Here is a 16,453-nt window from a genome sequence, read left to right on the forward strand (position 1 = left end):
GTCAAAAAAAAATGTCATGGGGTGAAAACCACAGTATTTTCCTGTGAATGGTAGTAGAACTGGAGCAGAAGTATCAACTGCCATAAAATTGAAACCACTCAAGTGAAGTACATATACCTCAAAGTGTACTTAACGACAACAACCAAGTAAGTGTACTTCCTGCTGGAAAGGTGTTTTGGCAAAGTGCTGAACACAAATCAGATCTGTCAGCAGTCTGGCTTTGATAAAAGTGTGTTCCCATTTTCTAAAATGAACCCCTCCAGACAATATATCAAACATTTTCCACATATATCATCTGGATAAGACATCCAGAATAAATCCATTATTATGAAGAGGGAGGGGGCTTCGTTGTCAGGCCCCTGGGAACTGGAGCCTTACAAGGGGTATTGTTTGCAGTCTGAGTCACTGTGTGTGTTTACATGTGAGTGTGTGTAGCATGGGGCAAAGTTCCCACTGAGTTTGGTAATATTTAACGGGACAGTTTTGGGTGATTTGACTGAGCACCAGGCATGAAGAAGAGGCAGCATTGCTGCGATGTATCCACTGTGTGTGACGCTTGCTGCTGTACCATAGAGACTGAGGTGAGTCAAACAGACACAGTGTGATTCATGGATATTTATTGTAACTTGGACTGTAAAGGCTGATCTCAACTCCGTGAGAAATTAATGGTGAAGAGACAGGTGTAGTGCATGAAGTTACTTGTTTACAAGATCTCAGTGATTTTATTAGGTTGGTTGGTGTGTTTCCAAGCATAAAATTATACTTTGACCTGAAATTGCTGTATTCTGACCACTGTACAGAAATATTCTACTGTATACTTCTGTAATCAGAGACAAGTAATCAGAGAGTAAAAGATCTCTCTGCATGGACAATCAGCAGGCGTAAAAACAAGAAATATGCAGTAAACAGATGATCATGTTGCGTATAAGTCTTATTCAGCTTTAACTACATTTGCTGTAATTTGTTTTGACTCTTCAGGTTGGACAGACTGCATTTGCATTGATGCATTTAAATTTCTGTAAACCCAGAGTTCAATGCTATTTGAAAGGCCCAAATGAATAATGCATCAAGCTCAGAGTTAATAAAATAAGAAATGATTTAAATTTAACAGAAAAAGAATTTGGTACCTGCTTTTGTTTCTCTTCCAGAAAAGCTTCATTCTATTGTGAGATGAACTTGAAAGATGAGAAAGTCCTTTTGTCTTTTAATTCTCTAACAGCTTACAACAAAAGATATGCACACGATTTGTTAAAGAAGACTGTAGCAGCACTGAAAATCTGTACTTTGGCACATTGTAGGCTTAAACAAAATTTTTAATGCCAGCATGTCCACACTGATAGTTGTAAAAAAATGGATATTGAGCAGTAGTGGTAGAAGCAACGTACTGTAGGATACAATCACAACACATTACCAAGGATAATGATGGTGTCAAGAACATATATACTTGATGCATTGCAAAACAGTTTACGAATATCATGATATTTGTGAAACTACCAGCAAAAATTAATAAAGCAGGAATTGTGAATTTATTCACTGCACTCTGGTGTCACTGTGTGTCTGTAATATCATTGTTTTTCAGTTTTAATAATAATCATTCAGTCTGCCATTTGAGTTTCTTCCTCAATGCAGGTTAGTTCACTTGCACTTACAAATCAGTTGTGAGAATCTGTTCAGACCTGCAGGCTTGAGTAAAAATGCCGATATTTGGCCCCAATATATTGATAATGTATCGCAAGAGGAAGTGATATGATGTATATCCGTATCAATATTTTGCCCCACTTGGACTAATCAAGAATATTTACCATGTTTGCCATCATAGTGGGACATTTGCTAAATATCACGGAAAACACAAATTACAGCTGAGGTAAATGGGAATGTTATTACGTAAAAATTTAAATTACATTTTTGACTTGAAGATGGCCCTGTATGGGAAGTTATGGCATTCTATAAGTTCTTATAGTTCATCCTCAGGGAGGGGAAATTTTGATGACAATCTCATTCAATAGCTGTCAGGTCATTTCCTTTAATATCACAGATAACAACCTTAGGGTGGCTTCATCCTCTGACAACCATGAATGTGTCTCTAAAGAAAACCCAAAAAAGTGTCAGTTTGTCATGTAGATGTTAAGATATTCTACAGCATAAATGAAAATTTCGACCTGCTCCTGGTCCCAGAGGAAAAGTCACAGGACCACCAAAGTTGACATAATTCACCCTCTGTGGACCATGAATGGTTGTACCAAAAACCATAACAGTTCACCCAATGATTGTTGATATTCTCGTCAGTAAACCAGACTTACATTGCCATCCTTGCGAGGTGATTGTGATCTACCAGGCACCTATGCAGAGAATAACTGAATATTTTTTTGTTTTAGGACCATTTCCCATTGAACAATGGATTGACTGGATCAACTGATTAAACATGGATACCTTTCCTCTGTTAGTCCTCCTACTTTCATGCAGGATTGAAGGTAAGAGTTCAGCTCAAAGCAAACACAGCAGCTTGTTTGACTGGAGATGTGGCACTGAGGCCGGTAATGTGCCTGTATTAACGACCACATTCAGTGCTGCGGTGTGCTTGATAGCGGCACCCTTCAGATTAAACCCACAGACAGTAATTAGGGGCCTAATGATCTATCTGCACTTTATAATTAATTTTCTTAAAAATGGCTGCCTATCTAGTTAACAGTTAGATGTATCCAGTGGTCGGGGGACTTCAGAGTCACTAGTTCGTGGTCCCAATAGGAGGAAGCACAAATTATGCTCATTAGTTTGCCATTCTCTGATAGCAATGAAAAGAAATTGCTGTATAGGCTGGCCTAGATATTTCTCAGACCTAATTTCCTAAAGGGATGCATAATTTACGACTCCGCATGCTGGCTGTAGAAGGTAACGCAGTTAGCTCACCACAAACAAGTTATACATCACCCTGAGTACTGTGCCATAAACCTGTTATCTCACATTTCAAGGTTTGCCATTAATATTCATTTTTTTCCTCCTTCATTCGTCAATGATAGAAAGCCACAAAGATATCCTGAAATTCGACCGTGGAAGTGTGCATTTGTGTGACTGTGTGAAGTTTATAGAACGCCTGAAGAGTACTGCCTAACATTTAGAGCTCAGTGGGTTATTAGTGCTTCCTCACAGATTCTGTTCATCTATTTTAGTTTCCATGTCATCTGGTCTTGTTGTTTGTTGCAGGCTAGTGTTAAAATGTTTACTCTCTAAAATGTTCGAGACTCAATGGCTCAAGGATGTTATTTATTTATTTATTTATTTATTTTATATAAAACCAGAAACAATCTGGTATGAGGTGATGAAACTCTGAGAAATTCTTTGAGAAATGGCAACCTTTTAAAACTTTAACAGTCTTATCAGCAGACTAACCTCCCACGTTCAACCCTTTTTAACTTTCTTTTTTCCTCTTTTTCTTTCTGTCTCAGCTTGTCTCTATTTCATTCTGTTTTATCATATCTTATTGATTGAGAGAAACTGTATATTGTATAGGACTCACATGGATCGACATGGATAGTTTTGACTTGTTTCTGAGAAATATTATTCCTGAAGAATGCCATCAGCTGTCAAAGATGTCTCTGAAATCTGTATTCTTGCACATAGAAACAAAACAAAACAAAACAATCTGCAGAATATCGGATATTTTTACACTATCCTTTAATTATTTCTTCTTTGATTCTATTTTTATTCTGTCATGATTCTGGCTAAATCAAAAATACAAATCTCCATCTGGACATCCACAGCAAGAAACAGATTTGGTGAGCTGTGCTGTTATTCTGCTATTCACTCTCCTCATGTGTTGAATGTTTTGGTGAATTTGTTTGAGAGTGGCACTCACTGAGTCCTTTTTTTTTTGGGAAAGGTTCAGATTTGTACACCCACTTATGAGAAAAAACAGTAACCCATATTGGCCCTGTCACTCTGCTGAAATCGTCTTGGAGGAACAACTGCGACTCTTATGACCTTAAAAACATAAAACACCAAACACTGACAGGTTGCTTGGTAAATTTATGTATTGCAATAGGGAGAAAAGCAGAATTTGTCCAGAGAAATACAAGCAAAACAGCCTATTTATAGTTCTTTCGATGGGTACATCACATATCCAAAACTCTAAGTCTATATCCCATATGTTGACAAAGGAACCCATTGCCTGTAATACCCTAAGCTCTCTATTTTTCACCTTATTTATGTAACACTGCAACACACATCTGCTGTGCTGGAAGCAGCAACAACCTGAAAATACAAACACAATTTGTTTCTCTGAAAATGAACACACATATAAGTAACTGATTGTAAATAGATGATTACCATATAAATGAATGATAACCCATGAATTCACAACTGAGTTTGTTTTTACAGAGTCACACTTGATCTTAAGTTTGTCTGTTCTTTGGACAAACTAAATGAACACATTTTCTGTTCTTTTATTAGATACCTTCCCTAGTCTTATTCCAGCTTCGCTACTGAATATGAAATACACAGTCTCTTCCTCCATAATATATTGATGACACCTTATCAAATGTCAGTCAGACATTTCTGCTGCTTGATCACACTGTATGTGAACATCTGTCTGCATTTTGCAGGAGTCGGTTAGCAATTTAAAAAAAGTTAAGGGTTTGGATATCCTGCTAAATTCTACCTGTGCTGATGTCACTTGAGAGAAGAGAAGCATTTAGTTGTTGTTGAACTGCATCTGTATAGTTTGTGTGATTGTTTTCAGGTCAGATGTGAAACTGGAACTATGAAGATTATGTGTTATTGCACAACTAACTTCTTGATTAGGTCTTTTAAATGCAATAGATCAACATTTGGGGAAATTCAGAGCCTCTGCTGGTTGCCTAGCAACCTGACAGGTATGATAGTACAGTAGTCCAGCAAATAACCACAGTTGGCTATTTTTACTTTAAAAAAAATGGTTTTAAATGTGTGGATTGAACAAACAGCATGTAACAGTATGTAAAGCTTAGATGTGTTGAAAGGTGATTTTTGTTGCCATGGCATAGAGTCAAGCTAGCTGTTCCCCCTGAGTTTAGGATTTATATTAAGAAAAGCTAATTGGTTGCTGGCTGTAGGAGATTTGGTCATGTCATTTGTTAACACAACTTGTTACACTGTTCCATGTCTTTAGCTGTTGGAGCTCAGATGAAGCTGTCACCTTTGGCCCTGACAGTCCTGCGAGGGGACGAGGCCCGTTTCACCTGCAGCTCCTCCAGCAAGTGGACTGTTATGGTGTGGCTGCTGAACGGTACTGCAACACTCACCATCTCCAAGGAAGTCGGCGTCCTGCCTTCTGTCAACCCAAATGTGACGGCCGAAAAAGACAAAGGAGACGGCTGGGTGTTTGTCCTGAAGAGCACTGAGAGGCACAACCAGGGATCAGTCACCTGTGACCTCCAGGGCATTGAAAGGAAAACAGCACGTCTGTTTGTGCAAGGTTTGTACATTCACATGTCCGTGTACGTATGTCTGTAAGAGAGAACCAGCAGAGACACTATATACATGCGTTTATGCATGCATGTGTGTGGTTTACCTTGATTCATTGTAGCAGGAAGGCAACAAAGAAATGCTTCTGTTTCTATTTCTGCTTCAAAGAATTTCAAAGGCTTTTTGTGCGGCAAGCTTCTCTCAAGGATACTCAAACAACAGTCTGTGCACACATACACACATGCATACGCACGAACCAGCCAAAGAATCCAAGCAGATGGCAGGTCTCTTGAAAACCATTGCCATGTGAGAGAGTGCAGAAACACACTGAATTTAACCTTGATGAAGCAGAAAGCAGCATGTACAAAAAGAAGTAAATGAAGGGACTAAGCAAAAGTTGTGTAGCTGCTTTGATTCTGCCCACCTACCCGCTGCCTGCTCTATTCACAAAAAGACAAAAGAAGGAGTATTTAGCCTCAGCGTTCAATGTGCACATCTTAATTAAGTTTCTTTGTTTTAATTTGCTTTGAAGTGGGAGATTGAAGAGGGAAAGTTTTCAGTTTTGTGTAAAAGCAGCTGAACTGGTGCCCGAATGATCAATCATGGTGTATACCAAGGATGGGAAATCGTTAAGGCCTGTATGGTGGAGTGAAGTTGCCCAGGCATGTTTGATGGTCTCTGTGACACTGTTAATGACAGCGTGGGTGGTGTCGGAGATAGGAATTGATTGGAGCACAGATATAAATACAAGTTGGAAAGGGCCAGACTCCATGCCAGTCAGAAGAGGCAGCAGAGCAGAATTTACAGGCTGCAGCTACAGCCAATCTCTCCTCTCCTCTCCTCTCCTCTCGTCTCCTCTCCTCTCCTCTCCTCTCCTCTCCTCATTTAAAGTTTATTATACAGATGCCTTGCCAGGGGGAGTAAGCTGTGTGAGGACAGAGAGGCACATTTGCTGAGGACTTAAGATTCAGGGCTTGATAAGAATCAGTAGCTCTCTGCAGTTCTGATGGAGTTGTTATCGCGAGCTGGAAAACACTGCAGTGTGAACCAGAATTTTAACAAGCGGGAATTCCCTTATAGTGTTTACTAAAGAAAAAACATCTGATACCAGTGAAATTTCTGCATTTTAAACAGCCATACCATTTGCACAATTTAAGGACTGAACAAAAATGATGAAGGCTGGAGGAATTTCGTTTTTTGATGAAGAGAGGGTAGAGCAGTGAGAGAAATTCTATTTTTTTCTCATACTTTATTTATATTCAATCCTTTACTAGCTAAAATAATTAAATGTAAGTCTCAAATGAGGCCAACTATCTACTAGACAGGACCAAAATGTCATCTTTGAGGAAAGAACACACATGGATCACTGGTATGAGTGGTTAAATGTTTTCTCTACCAACAGCTGCACATTCACTTCCATCTGAATTACTACACAAAAAGAAGGACAAATGTAGCCTTAAAAAGCCAGCCCATGTCATATTTCAGGTTTGGATTTGATTTAATATCTTTTTATTCACAGTCTGGTTGAAAATAAATAATTTTGTTACGTTGCCGGAAATTCTGAACTTGCTAATATCCCCTCTTTTGATCCCATTGGTGACTATTGTGAATGTCAGTAGTTTAAGAACATATTAATCATTCTGTGCTGCTGACAGCACAGTTTGGGTTTACATGGAAGTAGCATGCATCAAACAAAATGACAAAACAATAAATTCTTTAAGATTTTGCTTGGATCTGTGTTTCTCTCTTGACCTTATCATTCAGTTCATTTGCATCCCTGCTACGTGCACTTGAACTGAGGGCTCAGCTAAAAAAAAAAAAAAAATCAGCACGGAAACATCTTCTCTGCACAAAGCGACAGGAAACAAAACCAATGACCCATTGCCTCCAATATATTACAGAGAGAGAGCCCCGATCGCTGCCAGTACCACAAATCCCCACTGACATATGCAGCCATTAACAGTAGTGTGTGGTGAATCAGGCCCTCCAGTCTGGATGCAGAGGATCACTATGGCCTGACATAGCCTTTGAATTAATTGTGCATCCTGGCACGCCCAGTTAACAGTCAGCAACTCTGTCCGTGATTTGTGCACTGCGGCCTCAAATATACCGCTGGAATGGAGCCACAAATTTACATCGAGGCTGGTTGGCTCTGCGCGCTATCATCCACACTCCCTGCTTTAATTGTTCCACATAAGGATGATGTAAATATGACCACACCATCTCACTGCTCTTTCTCTGCTTATTTCTTATTCTCACTCAATCACAAATGCAATGCATTTGCGTGTGCTGTTGACTGTGATCAGGAGCTGATGTGAAGGCAAAGAGCTGGAGAAAAGGAAAACTCTGACATAAATCAGAGAAGACGGAAGATGCCTGTGGTAATTAGCCTGTAGAAGTACAGGAAATATAGCCACTGGAATGAACTCCTACCCAGTGTTATAGACTGTTCATTTAATACAAACTGCATACACACCAATTCTACACATGGACATGTACAAATTAATAAAAACTATGCTTGAAATAACAATTTAGTTTCTGTTGAAAAATCACTGGAGTTAGCTGAAGGCTCCCTGCTTCACACAGCCCACTGCCAGTTTCCCTACAGTGATTAACAAACCATATGAAACCTTATTTCAGGGATCACTTAGGTTGGAGCTTTGTGAAGGAGTGCTGATGTCATTCTTTTTCTGTTCAGATGTATCAATCAGCCATGATCGCCAAGAGCTCCTCATCAGTCAGTGCAAATGAGGCTGCTGGTTCCTCGCCAGCCTTTATTCCATAAGAGTGGCTGAAGTGCACTATCAGAACCGGTCAATAAAAGAATAGGATGGTGTTTATGACACCAAATCAGACATCAAATGAAAGCTCCTGGAGAAAAGGGACAGCCAATAATGCGTACAAAGCATCTGAGGATTCAAACCTAAATCAACACCGACATGTCATTCGCTTAGACAAAGCACCGACGCTTCTGCAATTATCTTTCTGTCTATAGCAATTGTCTGTTGCATCCACCGCCGTTCATTCTGCCAGACAATAGACTTCACATATGAGATACTGTATCTCCCTGGGTTTTCGGTGGCTTATTTGGCTGGCAGGGAAAGGAGATGAAGGGGAAAAGAGGAGAAGCATTTGTCAGCCAATTGAGACTTAGAGACATGTGATCAATCACTTGGGACAAATGAAAGCCATCTTTTGTAAGCGATCGGGCCAACTGAAGAGGTGATGTTCTTGTCTGGGTAGAGATGCATTCATCCAAATACATGAATTTCAAAGGAGGCTGTTGATGAAATTCATAGAATCCTACCCAGTTTTGTCAACATTCATAAGCACGCTTACACTTATGCATACGGTAGTTGCAAATGTGGATACAATATGCTGCATTTCAACAAGGAAAGGAAATGCATCATTCAACATTGTAAGTGCACTTGTTTTTCTAAATGCAGAAGTGGGCAGCGTGACAGTCTTTGGGGAGAACAAGCTGGCGTTTAAGGGGCAGTCGGTCCTGTTTGAATGCCAAGCTGCAGGATGGTACCCTCAACCAACTTTACGATGGCAAGTGAATGGCAAAACGGTAAATACAACAGACATTCTCACATTTACCATCTTTAAAGACCCTGTCTAGTGAAAGTTAAGTTTAGTTAATAGTTAATTTCACTTAAAAAGCAATTAGACAGGCCTGGTAGCTCAACCAGAGATGGCGTCCCATGACAGGGAATATAGTCACTGACACAGCAGTCATGAGTTCAAATCCTGCTCATGGCCCTTTGCTGCAGGTCTCTGCCCATTCGTCTCCCCCCTTTCCTGTCTCTCTCCTCTGCTCTACTAAAAATAATTAAGACAAAAAATTAATTTATTAAAAAAAGGAATTAAACAGATTCAGATTGCTTCAGCTCAGCTTATTCAAGTGAAGTTGTGTGATTGACTCAAACATTTGAGGCTGTTCCCCTGTTTCACCCTGAAAAGCTCTATAGTTGCTTTGCCTTTATGTTTCGTATTGCTCTATCATAAAATGTTGCATTGAGTTTTGATATATGTGGCTGAACCTGAGGACAAAGAATGTTGCTATATATCTCTGCATTCATCCTATTGCTTCCGTCTGCAGTAAAATCCTCAGTATGATGGACTTTTATGTGTTGTTTTTCATGCAGCATAATTGTGATGCTGTGCTTGTTTTCGTCCACCTGCTTAGGGACAACAGATGTAAATTAGCTGCTAGGTGGCAATTACTTTCAATTGTGAATTGTCCCTGCAAAAATAAACAGTAAAATTAAATAAATGCCAGTGTACCACGTCAGTTGGCAGTCATACATGTCCAAACCACATCAGGTGAGGTGGGACTTTGGCTCATGAGCTTTTTTCCACACATTTGTCATTTCTTTTAATAGTTTATAGAACTTGTGAGGTTTGCAAGTGCATCAAGTTTTCTCTTGACAACCATCCACCAGAGCATTCTCGACGTGCTTTGCAGTCATAAAGGGATCTTTCTTCTGCATGCAAATGATTTTTCCAGTCATCAATAAGACTCGTGCCCCTTGGCCTACAAGGCCATTTGCCATTTTCTAATTTTCCAGGTATCGATTCTGGCAAAACAAAGTCACAGTGTGAGATTTAAGTTCTAGCTTGTGCAGGTGAATTACTTTTTTTGGGGAGAAAGTGTCCCAAAGACTTGTCCTGACCCTTTAGGGAACACTGTATGTGGGCATTATTGTAGCAAAGGTATTTGTCCATGCGTATGGAGAGTTGTCTGTCTGTATCTCAGTCCGTTTGTCCAAAGTGAGATTTGTCAATATGTTAAAGAAGTTGTCAATGCGAATTGGAATCTGCAAAAGTCATCTCACAATTTATCTGTCTGTAATTAGGTTTTCAAATGTGTAAAAAATCTGCTCACCTGTATTAAAATTTGGACATGTAATAAGAGTTGTCAGTGCATACAAAGAGGCGTCAGTGTGTACAGAGGTTGTTGAGGAAATTTTCTATGATCTACATAAAGTCCAGTAGTCCGAGTTGTCTTTGTCTCGTTTTATTCAAAGCTTTGAAGGTACAGGTCATACAGAATGCAAGCAGTCTGCAGGACAGTACACATGAGTGCAGGCAGCGTAGTATTCTTATACATGTACAGGCGTGGTCTTTACTTCAACGGTAGTATAACAATCCCATGCTGGAAAACAACAGCTGGGTGTACAGGGTGTACTCATTCACAGACATTAGAAGACTAAACACGCAGGATCAGGCATCAATAGTCTAAACACATGGGATGCACAACTTCTTCTTCCCATGTACAGCCACTAGTGTTTACCTAGATGTTATGGGAACACATTTTGGGACTGTAACCTTTCCACTCAGCTTTAATGAAAGTTAGAGAAACTTAGAGAAACTTGCTTTAACATTCTTCATGCAGATGCAGTATTTTTCCATTACAAGGTATTCGTAGTTGAAAAGTCTATGTATTTAAGTTGAGCGGCTTCCCCATTGACAACTCTTATTACATGTCCAAATTTTAATACAGGTGAGCAGATTTTTTACACATTTGAAAACCTGATTACAGACAGATAAATTGTGAGATGACTTTTGCAGATTCCGGTTTGCATTGACAACATCTCTTACACATTGACCAATCTCACTTCTGACGACCGGATTGAGATACAGACAGACAACTCTCCATACATATGGACAAATAGTTTTGCTACATTAATGCCTCTATACACTGTCATGGTGAGGTACACATTATATAAAGAAGAGATGAAAAAAGATGATTTGATCAACCATATATCCCTTTTAAAAAATGTTTTAAAGATTTTTTTTGTGCTTTGCCACCTTTAATGATAGTTAACAGTGAAGATAGACAATAGAAACATGGGGAGGAGAGTGGGGGAATGACATGCAGCAAATGAGCCGCTGGCTGGAATCGAACCACGGCCGCTACGTCGGGGATTATAGCCCCTGTACGTGGGTCGCCCGGCCTGCCCGGCCTACCCGCCCTACCCGCCGAGCTATCTGGGCGCCCCACCATATATTTCCCATTTTACGCAATTGAAATGTTCTTTGGTCACCATTAAATTTATCCTGCTGCAGCTTAAGCTGTGCTTTGTGTCTGATCACTAAAATGGAAAAACAAAAAGCTGGCCATGAACACTACTAGCTATTGCTTGAACCCTGCTAAATGAAAACAGAACTCTGTTATCAATCAATGTTGAAATTCATCTGCTAGAAGCAAAGTCGATTATCATGTCATTACATTTGAACTGCAATGTTGCCTTTGGAGTTTATATCAAATATGTACATTATCTACATATTTGCAAATCTAAGAACAATCAAGCAATTGCTTTGGATCCTATTTTGCTGGGTTGAGCTATAGCTAATATTTCAAATGTCAGCAAACAATAACATGGATGTGGACACTAAAGATACAACTGAACTGTTCTCTCAAAAATCTGTCTGTGCAGTAAACATTTGTTGGTGATCTGTTCCTTTAAACTCAGTTGAGTTTGTGATACTTACAGAATAACGCTGTCAGATTGTAAATGTTCCAATTACTGAGCAGAATGAGCTCTAAATAATAATAATTCTCTCTCCCTGGGGAATGGTGTGGAGGTGAGCCAGGCCGAATACAACATCAGCAGTGAAGAGTCGGGAAAGAGTCTCTTCACTGTGACCAGTAACCTCAGCGTGACGGCAGCAAAGAGTTCTAATGTGGATTGTCTGGCCTCCGTGTCTGCCCTCACTAAACCACTGAACAGCAGCATCCGTCTAACAGTGGGTGAGAAAACGCACACATCCCATTTTACCTTAAACAACCCGTACATACATGCACACAAATGCACAGTCAGAGTTGTCTGTCAAGCCTCACTTTGTTCTGTCCTAGTTAAGTTTTCTTCCTCTGCGTTTCTTTGTGTTTCTCTCTTTTTTAATCTGTCTCTCTTTGTGTTTCATTTTGTTCTCTCCCCATTTATTCCCTGCCCCTTTCTCATGTGAATCATCACTGAGTATTATTATAGAAGAGGAAAGTGGAAGAGAAAAGGGCTGCCAAATCAACACTGCAGGAGTTTGCATCACAGTGGAGCTGTGGCTGTGAGCCTCCAAAGCTTTCAGATGTTGTACAAATAATGCATTTTTATCTATGCAATGTTCAATTTGTAGTTGCAGTTGTAACATTTTCTTGACTCACAGCAGTTTGCCTCAGCGAAAACCAGCTTGCCGACTACAAATTAAAACTGGAAATTAAACACCGCTTTCTCTACTCTCAGCCTGCCAATGTCTAATTGAATTGTAGAGCTACAACACTGCTTCAGCATTTCTTTACTAAAAACAATGATGTGACCTTCTCTCCCCCAGTTGCAGAGGTGGTGCAGGAAGACGATGACTGCACAGTCCCGCTGGCGTTGACCGCCTCCCTCTCTGCACTTCTGCTGCTCATCCTGCTCTGCATCTGCACTGTCCTCTGTTACAGACAAAGGAGACAAGCAAGTAGGCACTTTTCTCTTCCTTAAATTGCTCGAGGTGAATAAACGTCAGCTCGCCCTGCGCTTTTCCAGTGCAGAAACTGTGATTAAAGTATAATGAAGAAGATAGGTGGTTGCATGCCGTGACTCGGCACTGCCCCATGGTGGCCTTCAACAAGGGCACGCAGTATTTTTTCTGACAAAAGCAGAACATTAGTTGTCAGCAGAAAGCTTTACTTCTTGGGAAACAGCAGCCACAAAGGTTAGAGAAGTAGGATTGCAGAGTTGGTAGTTTGAGTCCCAAATCAGCGCCAGAAACGGACAAGACGGAGCACTGATATTATTCCTCATCCTTTTTGCAAGGCATCATCAACACTGCTGTTATCTGTAAACAGATTAAATGTGACTTTAGTTCAGTCTTTTACTCAGTTATGAGTACCTTATCTATATCTCATAATAACATCCATTACACAGAACAAACCTCTTCATATGTTTTCCTTGAGTATCAACAAACAGACCATTACGTAACTGTGAATCAGAGATAAAGAGATGTACTAAAAGGATGTTTATGCAGTTTATTTCTAAATTTTATAAAATCATCTGGCTTGAATGTTATACTGCACTGCCTTTTAATAATGTTGTCTATGAAATACCAGACAAATAACAGTAATTCAACTTTAATAAGGCACATAGTTTGTCTGGGGCTACATGATGTTGCAGAAGAAGAGGCTGCAATTTCAGGGACGATTCCCTATAAAAAAAAAAATAATAAAAAAAAAGGAGCTGTGTCCCATCATCTAAACCCTGTCAATCAGTGGTGGAGTCTGATAAAGACCACTGAGATGAAAAGAAAAGCTGACAGTTGTTTGGTTGAAATATAGAGACGCTGGACAGACTTTCAACCTGTTTGCCAAAAGAATTACAGCTGTTGGTACATCAGCCGAAAGTACACCTCAGGGAACACGAGGTCCTGACTCACATCTGGTTCCTGCCAGATGAGTCCGCATGTTTGACTGAACATACTGTAACACATGGCCACACAGAGTGGACACAGCTTGTGTAGTTAGGGCATCTTATTAGCTTCCTTGCAGGGCATGACAAGAAGTGATTGGAAATGGGGGGAAACCCTCACTGCATATCTTATTTTCTATTCTTGTATTTTTGTAGGGATTAAACAACCTGGATCTAATGTGTTGATTAGGAGGATTTCATTAACTTTAATTGGAGTCACTCTGCTTCCCTGTTTCCAGTCTCTGTGTTTAGTGATGCTCAGCAACTGCTATCTGCATCTTCATACCTATTGTATAGCTATCAAAGCGTTATCAATGTAATCATCCAAGTTTCACCGAAAAAAAAAAAAAAAATTCAGCGAGCATAAATAAAGTCTAAAGGTGACAAAGGCCATCTCTGAGAGGATTCTTGGTCTAGGAGGCGGTGGAGGCCTGTTTGCGTGCGATAACAAAAAGTGGCCCTGAGTCACACATTTTAAGTCAGTGTAATCCCCATGACTGATTCTGGACCATTGCAAATCATGGCCATGGTTTGGAGCTAAGGGATTATCATAAAGCAGGTGTGACCTTTCTCCTCCGGCAGCTGATTCTTTACCTGAAGCGGCTGATACCTCCTTCACCATTGTCCTTGCTCCAGTCTTACAGCTTCAGCGCTGCATCCCCGAGCAAGTTAAATTAACTTCATGAGGATGTTTCACATGTTAGAGGATGTGGCACACTTCCAAGTCACTAAGCTCTTCTTTGAGTAATCCACCTCAATGGGGAGTAATGTATGCTTTGTAATTATTGGAAAAGTAGAAGGGATCTAATACAGTCACCCTCAAAGACTTTGGCCAGCGTGACAGCAGGGATTTAAAATATAATAACAATGGCTATTTCCCTCCAAAAGGAACAGTTTATATCTCTCCTGAGGCAAGCACCATCTGCACCATTGTTATATTGTTGTGTTTTCGCTGTGGCCAGGAGGACCTTTGGCAAAGGCAACTATGAAGCCATGTTACAAAACTCATTAACACTCAGCTCCAGCTTTCACTGTTGAATTGTAAGCTGACTGGAGGCTATGATATTAGAGCGGAACCCAAAACTAATAAACAGCGGGACATTTACAGCTTTCATATTGCTGTAGATGCAGTGAGCAAGCACATTGGTTCTGTGGTCAATGCAGTGAGAATAATAAAGTTAGCAGCTGATAGCTCATAATTGTAAAGCCCCCCCCCTTTTTTTTTTTACCTTTCAGAAGCAAGCCCACAGGAGGCAATAAGGTAAGATTTAAAAGCTTATTTTCTAGGCATCTTTTGCTTTGTGCAGCTATTTTTATACAATGAAAACCACAGATTTTCTTTACTTTTTAAACTTTTAAGATTTACTCTGGCGTTTTACAAGAAAGTGACTTTCTTTGAGAAGAAGAAGCTTCTACTAATCAGAGACACAGCACTGACTGTATTGAGCTCCATTTATATTTTACATGAGCAAATATGAAGACTCAGCATGAATCTTAGTTAATACGTACGACTTATTTCTGGGAATAAATGGGTTTTTATTGATCCTCATTATAAAAGAAAATTGAAGACATGAATTTGAAATTACATACATTAAAAAGTCCCTACATTTTGCAGCAACTTAATTAGGATTCAAATTGTCGTTAGCTCATTTAAGAAGCTGATATATTAAACATTATATTTGTCAGCAATTCCGTACAGCTGAAATACAGAGTCAGAGTTGAGCACTTTGGTTGGGACCAATAAAATATAAGGAAAAATGATGATGGCGTTCATTTTTTATCTGTCGAAGCACTTTGTGATGAAAACAATGCAGAGGCCCGTGATATACTGCAGCTCGGTGGGAAAAGAAAATTGTCTCTTCACAACAGCGTGGCCTCTGACAATGTGACTCTGCCATATCTCAGCTAAAGGTTATCTTTTCCATTGGACCGTTCATTTGGGGATTTGCAGGTTCGACCAATCGGTGTTTGGGAGAAGCCCGGTTGCTGAGGCAACAGGGGGGAAGGTCAACCTGGGATACTCAAATGAAGGCCCCACAGGTGAGACAATGACATAGTTCACTGTGATAATTGTTTAAATCAAGAACATGTATTAAAAGTTCCTACTGTGCTGCTTTTTGATCGATTCACAAATGACTACAATACCACTAGTAAAATAGATTTTTAGTCATTACCAGTGAATGAAAAGTTACTCAATGTGTTTTTGCCCCTCAGAGACATTTCAGCATAATATAGCAGTGTCACATGTATATTTTCTCTATTGGCCACCTTTCAAGTGTTGACCATTTTTGACCACAAGTTAGACAAGTTTCAGTTTTTCTTGTAAAACTTGCATGAATCATGTAATTTATTGTATTTATCTTAAATTCTACAATATAATAATGTCTTTAATATTCACTGAAATGGGTTTTACAGTTTCAGTAAGATTGAAGAGCCTGCAAAATATTCACACTTTTACTTTAAACAATGGCTTCTTTTAATGTAAATTATATATGATTTGTGTAAGAAAAATGAGAAAAAAACTGGCATGTTTCTTTTGTTCATTGCTTTATCACATTGAA

The 16,453-nt window shown here is 39.6% G+C and overlaps 1 protein-coding gene across 4 annotated transcripts in view; it reads left to right on the forward strand.

Annotated features, from left to right (window-relative positions):
• The first annotated feature begins 379 nt into the window (after positions 1-379).
• The window catches only part of igsf5b (immunoglobulin superfamily, member 5b), an 18,208-nt gene continuing 2,134 nt past the window's right edge, over positions 380-16,453 (forward strand). Inside the window, exons 1-8 of one of the 4 annotated variants that reach the window (XM_008275949.1) lie at positions 381-581; positions 2,376-2,471; positions 5,144-5,449; positions 8,886-9,013; positions 12,034-12,199; positions 12,775-12,906; positions 15,129-15,153; positions 15,844-15,932. In XM_008275949.1, coding sequence (XP_008274171.1) covers positions 2,423-2,471; positions 5,144-5,449; positions 8,886-9,013; positions 12,034-12,199; positions 12,775-12,906; positions 15,129-15,153; positions 15,844-15,932 — 895 coding nt within the window. In that variant the 5' untranslated portion in view covers positions 381-581; positions 2,376-2,422. Of the gene's footprint in view, positions 582-2,375; positions 2,472-5,143; positions 5,450-8,885; positions 9,014-12,033; positions 12,200-12,774; positions 12,907-15,128; positions 15,154-15,843; positions 15,933-16,453 lie in introns of all 4 variants that reach the window. The other 3 variants (XM_008275948.1, XM_008275947.1, XM_008275950.1) reach the window with 3 other exon arrangements.

The sequence above is a fragment of the Stegastes partitus genome, unplaced genomic scaffold (genome assembly GCF_000690725.1).
Source record: "Stegastes partitus isolate 25-593 unplaced genomic scaffold, Stegastes_partitus-1.0.2 Scaffold62, whole genome shotgun sequence".
In the NCBI taxonomy this organism is placed as follows: Eukaryota; Metazoa; Chordata; class Actinopteri; family Pomacentridae; genus Stegastes; species Stegastes partitus.